Raw genomic sequence first — 20369 nt, forward strand, 5'->3', positions numbered from 1 at the left:
CTTCAAAATGTTTCAAAGCCTGCCTATAAGTACAATGTCTCAGCAACTTAAGACTCACTAGAAGACCTAACAGCATGCCTTTGGACTATAGGAAGAAACTTGTGCAAACATAGTAAGTCCATCTCGTCACAGAAGACACTCCTACCCTGAAATACAGATGGTGGACTAATAACAGTAAACATCGCAACACTTTGGTTGTCAATAAAAACTTTACAAAGTATATCATGTCAGAATGACAGAATTTTCAGCATGTATCTTAATAAAATTAAAAGAAATGTAAGCTAATGCAAATTATAGTATGCTGTCTAGCTATATATACCAATGTCTGATTTCCATACTTTTCCGATGGGTTCCAAACAGTCAAACAAGCTAAGATATAAACAAAACATAGACCTGTTTCCTTCCTACCTGGATGGCTCTGAAAGCTCATCTTTGAGGGTTATCCCAAACGCTGGCTGTTCCACTCTTCAAAGTTTAGCTCGCAGGGCTTGACTGCTCCGCGGATGCATAAAAGGCAGAAACCATCCACTGTGTAAGCTCCAGAGTAGGTGGCGAGTGCCAGGAGAAAACAAGTCACCAATGCATTGTGCCTTCCTCCTACTGGGAGTCAATTCCAACTCCAATCCCAGTGTTCTAAGTTGTAAACCTGTATTAAAAAAGACAAGACATTATAAAAAATTTAATAAGGCATTTGTGCTGTACCACTGTTTAAATAAACACAATATGAATGTAAACTAGTGTTGAATCGGTACTAAAATTTTGACTTCAGTGTCAATACCAGTTTTCGGACATCAGTACCTGTACCAAAACAGTTTTGATGCAAATAATGGATAACTCCTAAACCTTATATTTACTACAGCCTCCCTAATGTAACACATAATTGCTTGCTTCCTGGTGCACCATACCATCGCATCATAATACAGATAGCTATTCTTTACATCTATGAAGTCCAAATTGCATTAAACCATAATAGGAGGGGGCTTCCCTGATGAATGGCAAAGCTAGTTTACCCCCATGAAGTTCCAAGCCCATCAAAACAAGAGGGAGAGTCAAGATGTAATCCTGATCACATCGAAGCAATCTTCGGGGTTGGTCCAATTACATCGAAGCACATGGTTTCACTACGAAACTGACTTAGTTTTGACAACTGCAATAGCAAGTGTCAAGGGAAGGGGGATTGAGAGTAAAGCGGACGTTTACTTTCAGTACCAAAAATCTCAAAATGCTGGTACCATACCGTTTGGGCTTTTCTGTACTTTCCAGAACCGTTATACCACACAACCCTAATGCAAACAGAACTGAAATTTGGTCATATTTAATGCTATAAAAACATAAGAGTGCTTTTGTCCTTATGCTTCCGCAAAACAACAAGGTACTTCCTATAGTTAATGGTGTGGAAACATGATCAAGAATTAACAATAGAATCTAAATACAAATTATTACAACGCTCAACAGTTTATGAATGATATTACAGAACTGGAGATCTTCCAACTATTCAGATGTCAACAATACAAGGAAAATGAAAGCATCTAAGTGGCTATGAAGACCTAAATCAGTTGTATCCCTGAACCAAATGGTATGTCCTACTCTGGTAGATTAAGTAAACTAACCCTCTTCACTTCTGAACAGAGAAAAGTACAAGGGAACCTATATCTGCATCATCAAAACTGCCTAAGTAAAGAAAAAAGGTAATCTTGAAGACCACCAGAGTCTGGTGTAGATTATTAATAAATACTAAAAATATATACAGTATACATAAAAAAGCATACCCAATGTGGAAACTAGGTACCACTTCTTACATCAAGGATGCTGGAAAATAAAATAAAACTACAAGCTGAAGCAGGTTACAGTACCAATACAGCTTTTATAAAATCAAAATACTGAGATAATAGGAATATTTTATTAGACCTAACAAAGAAAGCTAAAAGTCCTCTTTTATATCTTATGATCAGCATTAGTAAGATAATGTAAACTAAGTAAGATCTTCATAAAAAAATATTTTTACGCTTACCGATATAGAAGAATGTTACTAAACCAAAACATACATTTTAAGACTAATTTCATTCTCTTTATTCCCCTTAATCATTGTTTTATGAGCAACAAAGAGCTGGCCACTCAAGTGCAAGCAAAGTTTATCTATGACAGAGATTTGTGGGGTGTAAGATATATAAATGGCTGTGATAAATGATTTGAAAAGAACAGATGTTAAAAAATTAACACAATTATAAGTAGCAAAAAAAAAGAAAACCAGCTGATAGTGCAGATGGCTGGGAGAAGAGGGGTTGTTGACAAAAACACGTTTTACAACTGAACATCACATTATGCCACCTTGCAGATGTGAGAAAGCAGGTAAAAAGCTATGTGATTACAAGAAGTTTTAATGTGTGCTACAATTTTAAAAGAACAACACAATGTAGTACTACCTATATAATTTCCAACCGATGTCAAATCAATATAAATTTCTACTACAAGCCTAATTGCTGACTATATGGCTATGGATGGATGTATTTCAAAGATTATTAAACAAATATTGGTGTCATTACTAGGTAAACATATATTCTGTAAACATGAACATAAACATATATCCAGTTTTGTGTGTAAGCCTAACCTTTAGCAGTCTTTTCGAGAAAACATGTTGATTTCTTATAACAAAAGGTTGACAACCACTGGTCTAACCTACTGTAATTGTTGATGGGAACAACATGGGACAACACACAACAAGAAAAAAAAAATCAGTCCATTATTAGACCCAGACAAGTCATCAGTTTAATGAAGATTCAGCAGCATAAACAATCAAATTCCCTGACAAGCCAACAGAGAATTAAAGATGTTGCAGCAAAATTTATACATGAAGCATGATGAGAAGAAGTGTGCAAAATGAAAAGCAGCAGATCAGTGCATACATATGTTACATGTAAAATGAAAGGAGAACTCTCAATGTTGGCTTCTTCACAAAAAAAATAAGGTGGCATGTTAAGTATATATTTATTTTGATTCATTTTTAAATTATATTGTTATTAGCAAAATTATGTGTTGGTTGCCTTATCTTTATTAAGGCCTTGGACTGCAGCACAAACCTGAAAATGCACTTTGTTATACGAGACAGTTCTCCTGCAAATGACATACAGTGTCAACATGAAGATGAAGCTGGGTGAGAAGACTTGAAAATTTGCATGTTATTTTTAATATTAAACAGGTGTGTAAAATAAATAACAATCCTCAAGTGTTTATTATTATTTTTGTACTACTGCACACTCTTTCTGCCTTTTGTAGCAGGAGAAGATCCCAGTCACTTACTAATTTACTTCCATCCACCTTAAGAGTTTCACAGGTTTGTACATTTTATGTCAAGTACCTTTTTAAATTTTTGGCCATTTGAATATTAAGTTCAATGCTCATTTGGTACTCATTAAATGCCAAACAGAATCTTTGCAGAATATAAGAGTGTAAAATTGGACCAATACAATTGCTAGCAATTAGTATCTATGAATACCAACTCAGAATCCACACTGTATTCAACACATTATTTAACAAAGCAGCAGTCCACTTTATCAAAACAGAACAGAGCCACAAAATAGCATAGCAGAAGAGATTCACCAAAATTCATGGCACACAAGCAACTCAGCCTATATGCTATATTTACTCTGAGACTATCCATAGCGCAATGTTATGAAATTTCACCTTCCCACTTCAGAGTGTTAATGTTGGTTTCAGATCAGACTATTTCATGAAAATAAAGAGCAAAATAAACAAATTAAATGTGTAACACCACTCTTCAAATGCAATTCAACCAATAAAAATGGCATTTCTGGCTGACCAGGTTATATGTTTTATTTGATATGATTGGCTAAGATGAAAAGCCAACATGACATCACAACTCAGGACAATTCGGATAGATCTGTCTTCTCCGACTTGTCCATGTAGTAGCTACAAGGTCATAGTGCATTCAAGTAGAATTTACGACATGGAAACTCTGATTTACCATCTGTCCAAGTGCACATGAATGCTGCAATAGTCTATAGATACTGTATATCAATTGAAATAGGGTGAGTAATGCAGAATATGGGGGAGTCAAGGTATTAAAGGGACTATAGTATTAATAGATGAAGGTGAAATTGCAACACTACAGTTGGTACTGCTTAGGTATAATAATAATGTTACACAGAGTTTCAAAACAAATCTTTCAAGGATGCTCATGATAAGAGTACTGATATATTTCATATTTCCCCTAATGACTAAACTCATCTCTTCTGGTAGCACTGAAATGAATCAATAATATTGCACATTTAATTGTGAAGTTTTTCATTGCGCCTCCTTTTTAAATGTACAGTTTGGAAAAGTGTATTTACGGAATACATACTGCACCAAAGTGCTTGGATAATACACCATGGTCTACCTGATTTATTGTGCTCAACACAAAAAACTCTGAAGATCAAATGCAAAACAAAACAATCTTAAATGAGATATCAGATTACTGGGAGACAATTCAAGAAGGAAAGACAATGTAAACCAAACCAGGCTGATTTATTTCTTCCAGCAAATGGATCATAAAGCTTACAATCTAAATGTACATTACAGCTATACCCAAGAGCACTGTCTGTACTTGTTGGTTATTAAGCCTCTGCTATACTTACAGCTTATTGATTTTATTCCAGCGGCATTTTGGTCATCCTTTATAATACGGGTATGTGCTAATATTTGTTGTTTGGCTTTATTACAGCAGATATAATTCAATGTGGTTGTGGTGATGGCCACAAAAGATCAGCTCATGAAAACAGCTGTAAGGGGTTGGGCGCAAAAGCTTTTAAATCAACTTGAGGCCTTTATAGTTGTGTTTTTAGCTATATTTTAAAACCAGCAATTAACAACCAATATAGTATGAACATATCATGTAAAGAGTGGAAGATGTATAAGCTAACACATTGCTATTGCACCAAGAGTTCATGGCAAGCAATTTTATGCTGATATGTATAATTTTAAAAATGGCTTAGATATGAACAAACCAAGTATAAAGCAAAAGGCATGATCAACAAAATACCATAAGTCAATCATGTAAATAATCTGCATTTTGCCAAGATGGGCAAATCAACACTACTGTTTTCTATATATATATATATATATATATATATATATATATATATATATATATATATATATATATATATATATATATATATGCCAAATACCACTGACTCACTCATCACAAAATCTCCCGAACCATGAGGACTTGAAATTTTGAATGGAAGTTACCCTTGGCCCATAGATGCTCGATTTTAAAAATGTTGTGCTCCATGCGCGTTCTGTCTGTATTCTGTCCGCTTTATGTCTGTCCACTTTTCACGAGAGAATTACTTAACAGATTTAGATCTGGTTGTTCTCTATAATTTGCTCGAACTTTCTGCTTGATTTTGTGACTTCTCTCATAGCGCTAAGTACCATAGTTCGCTTGCGGTACCAACGTATTTATGCAAATCCAACAGAGTGGCTGAAAGCAGGGGGGCGGTGCCTTCCTCTTTCACTCGGCAGCCTCTGTTCGAGTTAGTCTACGTCTTGCCATGTGTTGGAGTGCGCCTTGCCTCCGCTTAGCTAGGGATACCTGTTTGTTCAACAGACATTATCATCTACAGATTGTTACGGAGTAACCTTTGACATTTTTGAGAGAGAGATCAGAGCTTCATGTGTTTTACAGGGTAGCTGCTGATTGCCACAGATATCATTACCATGTGCTTTTTTCCCCACACGGGGAACGTTTTCCCGTCAGAGCTGAACAAGCAGATCCTATTTCATTACTATGTGGGTGAAGCCACGGGGTACAGCCTGTCATATAATATATTGATATTGATACATGAGTGTGACTATTGCTCAGTGGCTGGTACTGTTACATCATAATTCAAATGATCACCAAGCTTAATTTTCAATGCCTTCTCCCCATTGTCTGCACTTTTTTAACACTTTAATTTCTTCACACATCCTAAAAGGAACAGGTTAAATTGATTTATGACAGCTAATTGGCCTACTGCAAGTTCAATGAGAGTGTGTGAACTGGTGAACTTGTAATCCTGCCTATTACCTAGTGCTGTCATCCTTAGAAGGTTTCTAAGTTTCAAAAAAAAAAAAACAAATCAAGGTACTGTAGTCCACAGTTCAATAACAAGTGAAAATTAAATATTTAACACTATCACTATGTTCATATACAAGGTATTGTGGAGTATGTGCTTCAATAAAAACAAAAAATAAATCTGTCTCCATTTGCCTATTTTTCAAACGCACTAACTCCAATACAAGTGGACAGCCAAAAACTAAAATGGCAACATTCAAAGCTCTTCACCCCATCACAGAGCACACTCATTCACATACTCACACAAAGCCCACGCCAAACAATTCAACTGTGAGCATCTGGGAAGTTGGAGGAGACCACAGTATCTGGAAAACAAACAGAGATAAAAGTAGAATACAGAGGTGAACCTTGGATTTGAACCAAACAGTCTGGATCAGTAAATAAGTAGCACTATGCACTACATAAGTATGCTTCCCAAGGTTATAAATAAACTAATACTATCACCTAAATTAACTTGAGAGTAAGAAGGACTCTGAGACAGACCACAATTTTTGATTGAGGCCATCACAATATTAAAAGCAACATTACACACAAAAATGATATTTTTTTGATTGTTACTTTCCCTTTTTAGTTTGTATTGGTGGCAAAGAACAATTTTTAATGTCATGTTTTCATGAAGAAAGGACATAGCAAAGTTTCTGATAGAACAGAGCCCAATAGTGACCAGCTCTGGAGAATGGCAAACAATATGAAAATGTTTATGGGAAAAAAAGGAAAAATATCTCAATGATACTCGTGTTGCACTATCCACATGTCACTTATTCAGTCTTATGTTCAAAATGTGTAAAACATACCTTTCTGCTAAAATATTGTTAAAATGTTACTTTTTGGAATAAAGACTGCAAATAATAAACATTTCCAAAAGTAAAACTTTCATTTTCTGTTTATGATTTGCACTATTTACTTCCAAAATCATTACTTAACAATATTTTAGCAAATAACCATGCATTTTTTACCTTTTGAGTATACAACTGGATAAATGACATGCTGATTTTGTGACACAAGTAACATTGGATTCTTTTTTTTTTCATTTTACCATGGATGTTTTTCACATTTCCATTGTCTAGAGATGGTCACTATTGGGCCCTGTTCTATCAGAAACTTTGTTCTATCCTTTCTCCACAAAAATATGTAATTAAAACTTTCTCTTAGTCATTCCTAGTAACTGCATGGGGTAAGTAACAAACTGTATAAAAAATATCATGTTTGAATGTGGTAATCCTTTAAACTGTTTGTTGCTTACATCATAGTTAACATATTTATTTTGAAAAATGCACTTTATCAGTTCTCTGCAGCTGCTCCTTTATCAAAATTCTTTCTGACATTAACCTTACAACATCAGGAGCAATAACCTTATTATCAAGAATCACCCATTAAACTAGGAAGCAAGAGAGGAAGACTCAGCATGATCTCAGTAACTGAAGCAGTAGATGAACAAATAGGAGGTTTGCCATTGATTTTCACAAAATACTATTAATGCTCCAGAAAAACACTGCTGAATGCCAAAAGATACAGTCAAAGTGAGGAATTACAAAAGGTAAAAAAAAAAATGCAGCAGAAATAAATTATCATTTATCTAAAAAAAAAAAACAACACACACACACACATTTAAACAAATGCCACTGAGACATTACTAATCAACACTGTAAAGCCTATGGGATGTCTAATGCTGTTATTCTTTGCTGTTTCATCAGATGAGAAGCACACAATTAAACATACACATCAAAACAAAATAAATTTTTGTGATGCTTAACAAGAAAAATATATTACTTTGAAAGATAAAATAATAAGGACTGTAAAGTTAAGAATATAAAAGATGAAAAAAAAATCCTGGCTTTATAATTCTATCAAAATTCTATTTATATTTAATAAGCACATTTGTGTGAGAAGCTCCCAACCCTCAACAGAATACCAAAAAACACCATTACTAGACCAAACTACAGTTAATAGTATGTCTAACATCAACATGCACATTAAGGAAAACAGGGTATCAGTCACAGACAAATACAATGAAATTCACACGCTTAATGACAACATATTTTTTTGTTTAATGACTGTGAAAATATACCCCTTTCATTGAATATACATCGAGCAACTTTTAAAAAAAAAAAAAAAAAAAGTGAACTCCTTGAAACCAAGCCCATATGTGTCTTAATTGAAGCTTAAATGTAATAGCCATTTTTAGGTAGTATGTATTACTACAGTTTCACCTGTGGATTCTCAAAGAATGGCAAAGGCATTCTGCACAACTCCGTTCTTATGCTTTGAGTTTTAGCCAAGAATTCCAGTATCTTGTTTATAATAAATTTAAAAAAAGCTGAAAAATCTTCTCTTCAGTTTATTGTTACAGTGTTTTAGTGTTAAAGATTTCAGATCGTAATGCAGTGAAAATATGTCAAAATCCTGAAATGGATAGTGAATATGTCTCATACTCATATCAGCATCGAAATACACATAAATAGTCAGACGTAGTGGTCTGTTGTGGCAACCTCAAAAATCTATGAAAGCTTTAAACTCTTTAAAAAGAGCGTCATTCCACTTTAGGTATTATAATAAAAAAAAATCACTTTCCAATAATCTGATAAACCTCTCTAGCTGAATTAAGAAATTTACAACATGAGTTCCTGGATGGTGTTCGACTTGGACACTTGGTGTTCAACAAAGATATACCTGAATCTTGTCGGAGTCATTTTTCTACTACTGTTAGGCAGACCCTTTCATCATTGTTTTAATCAACCCTATTTAAAGGGTATACTATCACTCTCACAGCTGGGAAGAAAGATGAATGAAACTTGCATGATTTCCAGGAAAGCTGTCTGTTTCGATTTGATTGTTATAGGGTGTACTCACACTAGGCACTTTTGTTCTGTATCATGCCCAAGAGCGATTGTCTCCCCTCCCTACTCCCTGCTAGCCTGCGCTCACATTGAACTTAACGTTCTGGGCCTGGGCACACTTTCATCATGATCATCCGACTTTGCATAAAGCCAAACCAAGATCTGAACACCGAGTGAGAGCATGCATTTGAAAATGATTTTACTTATTTTGTGTTTCTTATGGAGTCGTGTAGAGCAGGATGATGCTCTACCCTCTTACAGATTATCTGAGTATGCAGCATGGCGTTATGCTGTTAATTCTGCTGTACGTACAAGAAGATTATTTTATGGAGACAAATGATTTTAAGGAACGAATGTGCAGCCTTTCTTGCCAATTACAATGCATGTTCATCTGTAAGGTGAGAATAAAAACTTGTTTTTAACTCAAATGGTATTGAATGAAATGAGAATTTCACTATCTGACTTGTTGCATAATTGACGTCTCATCCGTTTTCTGTGCTTGTGCACGTTTAACAATGAAACTGTTCCCTAATCCTATTGAACCATGCCCAGGCACACCTCTTCCAAGAGGGCCAGACCACGGTACAGTTGGCCCAGCATGAAGCAATCACACTAATCATATGAACTACACTTTGGGGGGGTTACATGCAGACAAATGTGCTCAGGCATGGATTCAAATTGCCAGTGTGAGTAGACCCTTAGATTGTTTCAGATTCTAGGAAATGCTGCATAATATAATCAGTAAACAGATGGACTTGGGAACCCAAACTGTAACTGCCTTTCTACTGAAATAATCTGGTGTTCCAGTCTTTCTTCTGATAAAGATGCATTTGCAGATCCACTCAAGTCAGAGTTGTTCTGTGCCTTTGCTGGACATAATGAAAGTATATGTATGAGTCTACAAGGCAAACAACTAATGACTCATGTGGTGTAGGCTCATTAAAATACAATTGCATGCAACAGTCAGGCTCATCATGGACAGCTGCCATTCTCAGGCAACCACTTTTTGCCCCCCAGTTACCAAGAGTGTCAGCTACTTTACTGATAGAATGGCTTTTCGACAATAGATCACAAATGGTCAGCTTTTGTTTCGCTTAGTTAACAGATATCAGTGTTTAACTTGCCAATCATTAGCAAGTTTTATGATTAAAATAAAATGTAAACTGCACTCACATGCACCGCACTTTCTGGCTTTCCTTTATATGGGTAAATATTATACAATCAATTATCCAATCAGCCAGCCACTGTGCAGGCATGTACGTAACAGGAATAATAAATTCTCTTTTAAGTTAGGTAGACAGATGGGAAAGGGCTGAAAATCCTACAAAATATTTTGCTGTGTGGAAGTATGTTAAAGTGTGTGAAAATGAAAGATATACTAAATGCAACGTGCCAGGAAAAAGTCAGCCGTGATGAACCTAAAGCAAAGATGTTAAGATCACGCCACACAGCAGAACATGCTGATTCTCAAAAACTTTCATGACAGACAAGTAAAATCAGTGTACCTCTGAAATATTTGTTCACCTCTTTTTGATTGTTTTTTCAAAATACTACAATATTAACAAAATTCATTAAACAATACCATATTGTAGCAGTAATAATTATTTATTTTATTTGAATACAAGATACAAAGATCAAGAAGCCCAAAATGAAAGAAGTAACAGAAATACAGCTGAATATTTTAGAAAAGGGACATAAAAACAGAAGGTGAACAGGCAGAGATGACAGACACAAGTGTCTGCTGTTAGACTTGTTTTAAATTAAAATATGGCATTTACTATAATAAATCTACTGAAATACTGTATGCAACATTGTAATTTGAGAAAATAATAAAAATTCTAATTTACTGCAGCCTGTAAGGAATCCCTTTGCTGTTATGATTTGGGAATTTATGTCAAACATAGGAAAATTTTTGCATGTTATTTGGGTTCAGGGAAAAGAAGCATTTTTTGTATTTAAGTTGAAGAAACATTAGCTTATCTTTTCACTAATCTTACAAGCTATGAAAGTCCGCAAATACTTCAGAAGTGAAAACAGAAAAGTGCTATTCTCTAAGAAAACAAACTGTAGGAAAAACAGTTCAGTGTAGAGAGCTCCTTACTGAGGCCGGACAATAAAAAAACAAACTGTGCTGCTGCTGTACTACATGCTCACAAACAGACGATATCGATGTTTCACTTTAATTTGGAGGTGGACTCTTTCTGAAGGTAATCAGATTCAAAATGCAACATCTTTCCCACAAAAAAATGCACCACTGGTTAGTCTGAACTTTTAAAAGGCAGTGCAAATAGAATTTTAAGTCTGGGCTCAACAAATGGATATTGAATTTACAGTGGCCTGTACTTTGCTTTATAGCATAAAGTAAACTGTAATTTTCCAAGGTAAAGCTACAAATGATGCTTTCTAAATTTTAGCAGGTTCCCAGGGCAATGTTTTAAAAACAATCCTCATATGTAATTTTAATCATACTTAAAGTAAATATGCTATTTAATAATTGCAAAAGTGACTCAATAGTCAATACAGCATCCTAAAATAAAATAAATACAATATTTTTAGCTTCCCCTTCCCCCAACTTGAAATTGCATTAAGCAGGTTTGAGGATGCTTGGTTACTGATTAATCAAATTATTGTTTTGTTAAAATTAAGTTAGAAGAAGCCATATTATATATAACAAAAAAGGCACAATACAGCCATAGTAAAAATGACAAATTAAATAAAATAATAATAATTTTAATTTTGGCAAATCAAAGAACATGATGACAGAGAAAATAACTTGAAGACAGACAACGGCATTGCCGAAAATAATACAAGCATGACCTTGAGCTGTGCAGCAGATGCAAAGGAGAACTTTTTTTTGCTTTGCATAATAGGCCTATTATCTACACAGAAGACTAAATTAAGCTCACTGAACATCAGGAAAGGACAAGAAATGAAATGAATCTGAAAGTAATTGAGACATCTGATATGTTCTCCTCCTGCTGTTACCTTTGCTTTTACCAAGAGGGAACTATAAAGAGAGACAGTATGCCATAACAAAAGATTCCTTATGAAATCACTGCTACATTCATAGAAATAATCAGATGCATTTTCAATTTTGACTGCATTCTAATTCTCTTTGTGTGGTTAAATATTTACAAGATTTATACATACTTCATGCTGTTCAAGATCTTCACATACTTCAGCTTGTAAAAGCAAATGTAAATGTAAAGTACTTCTAAATAAATAGACTACAGGACTAAACCTCATCAACTCAAGTTTAAATTACATACTCAATCAAATCTATTTATTTTATATACAGTGTACATACAGTATATAGGATAAATAGACAGATATACGGACGAAAGGACAGATTTTTTTATTAGACACAATTCTAATAAAATATTTGTATAAACATCCATTCATTTGGTTTCTTGTCTAAGTCACAATTACAAAGCACCCAAAACAGAACTTTGAGACATCTACTGAATGTTAGTCTAGTGCTGCCTTGGAGACCTAAACAGTTTGTATCTTAACTGTATGTTCCATGCAATTCTAAAATTTCTACAGTTTACAGAAAAAAAAAAAAGATTTCTATATATATATATATATATATATATATATATATATATATATATATATATATATATATACAAATCGCATATTGATGCACTTAATGAAAATAGTACAAATGAATCAATTCAAGTATTATAAATTGTAAGGCGACCTCTGAAAGATCAGGTAAAACAGGTCACGGAACCCTTCCACCTCCATCCTCTTGATTTCACAGTTTTGATGACGTGTGCAACTTCTAAGTATTTTCAAGTGATCCCGCACTGGCACGTTTCATAACATGGGCATGGAAGCAATGGCGAGGCTGTAGTCAGGCAACAAACAAAGTACAAAGAAAGCTTGAGATTGAGATACTGCAGTACGTAGTAGAGGCATACTAAGACACTTTCTTGGATTTGGGACACAATATTGTTAGTACAATAAGCAATGTTTATCATCATGTACAACAGTTATCAATGTCAGAGAGCTCTATTAATTATAACCTTTGATGGCATGGGCTTTCAGTTGGCTTGTTTATCTGCTTATAGTGTGTTTAGTGGTGCACAACGTAGTATGTTGATTGCCATTTATGTATGTATTTATTTATTTTTAAATAAGATTGTAAGAGTTTTAAAACACTGCATTTAAAACCAAGGCTTTTGTTGTCTTATGGGTTTACCTTTTTGTTCCTAGCCAGATTGGGGCAGGGTCACATTTATCTCACTATAATCGTTCAAGAGCCCATTAAAGCTTTTTGTGTTATTTAAGTACTTTATTCTTTTTTAAAGATTAATGTGAATCTACACTTAATGTAACTGTATTCAAAAATCACTGCATTTTATCTACTTAATAAAAAGGCACTGGTATTGTGTTCCAGGGTGGATTTTAAGAAAACTATATTAGGCAAGTCATTTTGTTTCACAGCTTCAGTTTAGCATCTTGCAGTTTGATGACTGGCTACCGTTACCAAACCTTTCTGTATTTACTTTATATGCAAATGTATCCCTTTTTCCCCATATTAAATAAGCAAATCTCACATCTGCAAACATTTACATTGGTTCTCCCTGTGGATTAGCCTTGAAGTGATAAATATTATAAGTATAACCCTCTCTTGCACAGTCACTTACTTCTTAATGTTTGTTAATGTTTGTGCTGTTAGATGAACACACAAGTGTTCTCACAATGCAGAGTTGCAATAGAAGCACAATAATCTAAATTAACAGACACACAACTGAGGAGAGAATTAAAAACATTATCATATAATGTAATGTTAAATATCTGCTAAACAGAAACAGTAGAATGACCAATGTAAATGATTTGTGATTGTGTGTCAGTAGTATCCAGGAACTTGTCCAGGTAATATGTTCAAGAGAGCCAGATTATAGGTTGAGAACCCTCTGCCATATTTTTTCATTAAAAAAAAAAACTTTTTTCTGTTACTATAAAAAATATGTATGTTTGGTCTTGTATGTCTCATATGTCTGGTTTGGTGTAGCTAAAATGGATATATAATACTATAGCTCTAAAAATTACTTTCCTGACATTTAGATACTGCATTCTAGTTAAAGTCTTGCTAGTGAGCTAACAGACCTAACTTATGTTTTTTGATTAATGCAATTATTAGCAAAAACATGTGGATAATGGACCGATGTTTGTGTATTCTTTCTTGTTTTTCTGGTCAAAGCACTGTCTTTAGGTCTAAATGCCTAGCAACACCTGGAATAGTAAAATTTGCGCAAGAAAATAAATTAATTAAATCACACTCAGCAGGGGCCATAAGGAAACCTGAGAGACAGATAATGCATTTTAAAATCCCAGCAAGTCATGCCTTTCACATGGTAGACTTCTCATTTACACCTGTCGCTGTTTAGAACCATAACAGAAAACAGCGTCGCCCACACAATGTAATGCATCTCCTCTCTTTGCAGCATACCACATGCCAGCATGACAGTCCATGTTTCACAAACAGGGCAGCTTTTGCCACACACAATAATCAGATAAAATAAATAGCATTAAAGGTTACTTGGAGACAGTATTTGAGCAATCAGATACTGAACAAAATAATTTCATTCATTTTAAAAATAAAGAGTGTTGATATTTCTGTGGAAAATGCAAAAAAAACAGCAGAAAGGGTATCTAAATAAAGCCATCTGCTACATTTAAATAATGTAATTTCAAGGATTCTGTTTGTTACATTGTGCATGTACCTTCTCTTGTTTTCTATCTCCTTTAATGAATTAAATTTGAAAAAGCTAACCAACCATTCAATATTTACTTCATTTTTGAGTAATAAATAATAATTCTTTAATAGACAAAACAGACACTGTAAAGCATCTGACTGCATAACTCGCCAACATTAATCACTGCCATTATTTTTCAAATTTTTAGACAGTACACCCTGTTACTCCATAAATATTTTCCAGTGAAAATTACTAGTGTGATACTCCTAGCAAAATAAAATTGATTTATTATACACTTTCTTATCTAACATACGAAAACACAATTAATGGCTGATCAAAGCTTCAGTCTAAAACTACTTAATACCAAAATCTCAAATTACAATGACTTAATTTTAGTATGGGATTCATGCATCATCAAGCCAAAACACTGTTTAATATGACACAGTGACCATCAATTTTATTTCTGGAGAACAAGCCATGTCTCCTAACAACTTATTTGCAGGGTCTGATCATAGGCTACTTATACCTACCAATTACATAAGCTGGAATGTATGAATTTACTTTTCAAAACCTTCTTTTCTCATTGCAACTTTTTCGGGTGAGGGACTCTGCCACAATTTCGTCAAGCACAGAACAAGATTAAACTTGAATACAACAACAGGTGATTAAATATCTCAACCACTTTTATGGGTCATGCACTATTGTACAGAAAATGTTTCCATGTACTTACTTATTGCTTGAACTTAGCATTTTTCCTGCTGTTTTGTCTCAGGTGTTGTAACATGACACAGTGAAAAAATGTGTGTCAGCCTGTGCCATCATAGCAGCCTTTCTCACTTTCAAAGAAGACCTATAGCCATATTTAAGATTATTAACACTTCTGATTCCTCTTACAAACACCTGATTTCATCATTTTGATTTTAATACCATAACTGATTAAAACATCATGTGTCTTATTTACTTTTTACACTTTATAAATTACTAGCTACATTACTTGTCAAAGTCTAGTAATAGAATAAACGTAAAAATATTCCATACTTTATATTTATTGCCCTATGTGTATCCTCAGTGATCCTCCTATATCTTTCTTTGATGAACTCTGAGGTGTCTGAACCTCTCTTGCCCGATGGTTCCACCATCAATCACGTTCTCATAAACTATGTCATTTCAAGGCACTTTGCTCACCTCCTGTCCAAATTTTGACTGCCACTAATGGTAGACAGACCCTTATTACCCTCTGTCAAAACATTGTTCATATTCTTTTGAATGATTCCCATCTTTGACAGCAACTTTCAGAGGTTCCTCATACTACTCATGGCTACTCAGACTCTGTCATTTTGAAGCAACTACCTCATCACATCCTATCGGCTTGGTAATGGTAGATGGGCACCCATTGCCCATTGTGTAAATATACTTTGTAATCACATGAATTCTTTCTGTCTTTGAGGGCAATTCTGATTGTTTCTCATTAGTATTTAGGAATCCAACATTACTAGGTACATTATTTGCCTTGTTATGGTTGAAATGTTCCGTTTATCTCCTTTTTCATAAAAATAAAACATTGTCACAATCCAGAATTGAACTTCACAACCTTAAAATACAGTGTCATCACTGATCCACCAAAGTCAAGCTGACCAATCAAAATGATTGGATGGATGACACACACACAACACACACACAGGTTAATGTTTTATTATATAGCAGATTTATGCACTTTGTTGTTGAAATAATTCATTTTTTTCCTTTTGTAAATGAGAGCTACATTGCTGAAATAGGTACTCACATCTAGGTATGATGGGAAGAGTCACTTATAGGTTCACTCATAAAACTTTGTTTTTAACTTTTTAACCTGGCTAATGTTTAGGGATAAGGTGGTTTATAGGAATTTACAGTAAGCTGTTTTACTTCATCCCTTTGTTGCTGTTAATTTACCTGTCCAATCATCAGTATCTATACCTGCCAACATTTGTTAGTTTTTATTTAATTCTGCCTACTGATTGTGAAAGCAGGTTTTTGAAGAAAATGCATACATGACAGAGAGAACAATCTAGCACTGTAAGCCAATGGGGTGTGTGATGAAGTGAACTATGGGGTCTGTGGTGTTGAGCGTTTTGTATTTAAAAAAAAGGGGTGGCTCAGTACGGGTTTGTGTGAGCATAGCAGGGTTTTTGATGAGGGAGGCTCGCTGTTACCTGCAAGCACGATTAGTTCTGCTATTCCCTATTGACACTCGTGGATCATTAGGTGGAGCACCTATGCTCACAAGTTAGAAAGGGAGCCTAGGAAAGAACAAGGGGGCAGCAAAAAGTATAAAGAATGATCCAGGGAAAGATTTCAGATGATCAGAAAGAAAAGTGAGGAAGATCTAGATAATGAGGGGTGAAAGGAAGTTGTTGCAGCAGTCAAGAAGAGGCCCCAAGCACAGTAATGACATCCCGGGGTAGGGTTGCTTCCTGCTGAACATCAAAGTGGAGCAGGGAAGACTATCTGCTCCAAGACGCCCAACGGATGCCAAGAGATAGTAGTGGAAGAAGACAGAAGGCCTCGAGAGCTGCACATGGATGTTGTGAGATGGCGCTGGGGCACTATTCAGTTAAAGGGATGACCACATTTGCAAGTGGGTGTCCTCTGAGTAAGCTGCAGAGTGCAGAAGGGGAAGGATGCACCGAGGTGTATTTTGAACAGAGACTAATGGACCCTGAGTGTGTTTTAATCTGAGAGTTCTAACTGTTTTTTGTATCTATTAATTGGACTTTAAAATCCGCCGTGCACCATTTTATGGATTACTTACTGATTAAGTACACCATACTTTGGACACTGTCTACTTTTGAAGTGGTTTGTTTTAATAAAAGCACTGAGCTTGTTTTACAGCAATCTTTTTACTGGTCTGAATCCTCATTGCCCAACTCATCATCAGACTATAGACGATCTGGGTTCAAGTGTGACATTTAAAGGATAACTATGATAGTATTTCACTGTAAAACTTCAGTCCAAAAGATAAAAAAAAAATAAAAAGTGATGCCTGCCCTATTTCTTCGAATAAAAATGAAAGCTATGATAAAACAATACCTAAATTATTAGGCACCAGCCTGAAAGATACTATCAACATATGGTAAAGAGTTGGCACAGGCAGCACATGCCTGTAGAAACAATTTTGAAGAGTATTCAAAAGCAATGAAATAAGTAAAGCAGTACTAAACATTTTAATGAAGTACTGCAAAATATTAATGACATACATTAAAATACAAACACATACACTATTTTTATGCAGTCAAAAATTATTTGTACACTGTTAAAAAATGGTCAGAAATGGAAATTAAATTGAGGATATTTTAGAACTAAAATGTTGCAGTTACTTCTGTGTTATGTAAAGAAACAAGAAAACCTTTTATTCAAAACATATTCTAGTGTTTTCAGATTACATAATTAATTGCCTTCAAAGAATTATTTGCACACCTGCCATTCATAGAGCTGAACAAATGTCACAATGGGAGAATTTCCCAGTGACAACTGAAATCAATTAACACAACACATAACAGCAGGTTTTCCAAATACGCAAGTACATGTAATTGGGTGCCCTTAGTATCTACAGGTAGCTTTGGTGATGAAACCCGAGTTTGAATGCCTTCCTAAAAGGAAATTTGAAAAGAAAGCAAACTGGCATATCATAGCAAATGAAACACAGATGTGTCAAAATAAAAATGTATTGATCTATACTAATAAAAGGCAAAGCCCTCACTGACTGACTGACTCACTCATCACTAATTCGCCAACTTCCCGTGTAGGTAGAAGGCTGAAAATTGGCAGGCTCATTCCTTATAGTTACTTACAAAAGTTAAGCAGGTTTCATTTCGAAATTCTACGTGTAATGGTCATAACTGAATCCTACTTACGTACATATATACGGCCATAGCCTGTAGCTCAGTCACTGTGTGAGGCGGAGTGGCATCCCCCATCACCAAGCCTCCCACGTAGTTGGCGGCCTGCCTATATTGTGTCCCCCATACCCATGCCTCCCACGTAATTGAGTGCCTGCCCATATACGGCCGTCCGTCAGCAGCAATCCAATAGACACGCTGCCGCTATGAGGCATTTGTCGTGCCTAAGACGAATACGATATTCACGAGACACAAGTTTAGTGAGAAGACCCAAGGAATAAACGAGACTTTTGATGACTTTGTAACGGAGTTAAAATTGCTGGTAAAGGACTGTGCTTATGCAAACGAAGATCAGATGGTCGGGGATAGAATAGTGTTTGGCAGAAACTCAGCAAAAGTGCAAGAGAAACTTTTAAGTGCTGGGTCTGAGCTAACATTAAATAAAGCCGTGGACATCGCAAGATCGCACGAGATAGCACAAGCACAGCTGAGAACCTTCGATGCATGTACTCCGAGCGGCTCACGTGAACTGACTGTGAACTCAGTACGGAGACAACAAGCAAGAGCTCCAAAGAGCACTGAACAAAAAACGCATTACACAATTGAGAAGGCAGCAAAATAATATGAAGCGAGTGACACATACAAGCATATTCATAAGTGCAGCTAATGTGGAAACAAAGCACACGGTGGAAAAAGTCAATGTCCAGCTAAAGGAAGATTAGTGTAAAAAATGTGGTAAATTGAACCACTTCGTTAAAGTTTGCAGGACTGGGAAAGGTAAACCCCGTGCATGCAGTGTGTGTGATGTCTCAGATAAAGAGGAAGACAAGCTGTTTATTGATGCAGTAAGAAAGGAACAACCCTCTGAAGTTAAACAAGCCTTTGTAGACATATCAATAGGAAAGCAAGGTGTAAATCTTAAGTTTAAATTAAGTTCATAGACACGCTGCCGCTAAATATTTGCAGGCAAATTTACAACTTAATACCGGGAATGCCTGTTAAACATCTTAGATTCACGAGTAATAATTTGGGTAGTGAACACTTCGATGAATAAAACCTGTTATCTTTACAACGGTTGACAAACAAGGAATGTAACTTGAACACAACACATCCTCCAAATATGAACCTGATTGAAAGAAATAATGATATTCAAATCCTTGATGACAGCAACACTCATAACAGTGACAAAACTATTACATTGACAATCATGTTACGTTATTTTTAAAATGTTTCCTTTTCTTTTTCATAACTTCTTTAACACAATACTTCTCTGCTGTGAAGCACGGGTATTTTGCTATATATATATATATATAATATATATATATATATATATTACATATAGGAGAGTGTCACAAACTGCTAAAGTCACATTTCTTTTAACTTGGGGATATTTTAACGGATGTTGAATGAAACAGTTCATCAGTGACATTTTAAAAAAAATAGCAATGATTGATCATTTTAACTGAGACTTTTACAACAGTTAACAGTATAGCTTCTTTTATTTACTGTACATATTTTCAATTTTATTTTCTTAACATAAAGTTGTCCAAGCTTTCCTAGAAACATTGGTTACATGTTGCAGTACATAAACTGAAATAAGTACAGTATATAAGAATTTCTTCATTAATCCATTTGGGAAAACTGCATTGGTAATATCGTTTTAAAAAAGCAACCAACAAGACAATTATTCCCAAAAATAAAACAGATAGTTAAGCACATTTGATATGATTTTATAAACTAGACAAAGCAGGACTCTATAATAAAAGGGCTTTAAAACAGCCTTGGGATACTTACTGTATTTCAGCTAGTGTATGAATGACTGCAGGTA

General features: G+C 34.9%; 1 protein-coding gene across 5 annotated transcripts in view; it reads right to left on the reverse strand.

The window, feature by feature from the left end:
- hdac4 (histone deacetylase 4) overlaps positions 1 to 20369 on the reverse strand; it is a 532842-nt gene that overhangs the window by 470385 nt on the left and 42088 nt on the right. For 4 of the 5 annotated variants that reach the window (XM_039756441.1, XM_039756439.1, XM_039756440.1 and 1 more), the window contains exon 2: positions 409 to 646. In XM_039756441.1, coding sequence (XP_039612375.1) covers positions 409 to 430 — 22 coding nt within the window. In that variant the 5' untranslated portion in view covers positions 431 to 646. Of the gene's footprint in view, positions 1 to 408; positions 647 to 6361; positions 6424 to 20369 lie in introns of all 5 variants that reach the window. The other variant, XM_039756438.1, reaches the window with a different exon arrangement.

This window comes from Polypterus senegalus, chromosome 6 (genome assembly GCF_016835505.1).
Source record: "Polypterus senegalus isolate Bchr_013 chromosome 6, ASM1683550v1, whole genome shotgun sequence".
Lineage (NCBI taxonomy): Eukaryota > Metazoa > Chordata > Cladistia > Polypteriformes > Polypteridae > Polypterus > Polypterus senegalus.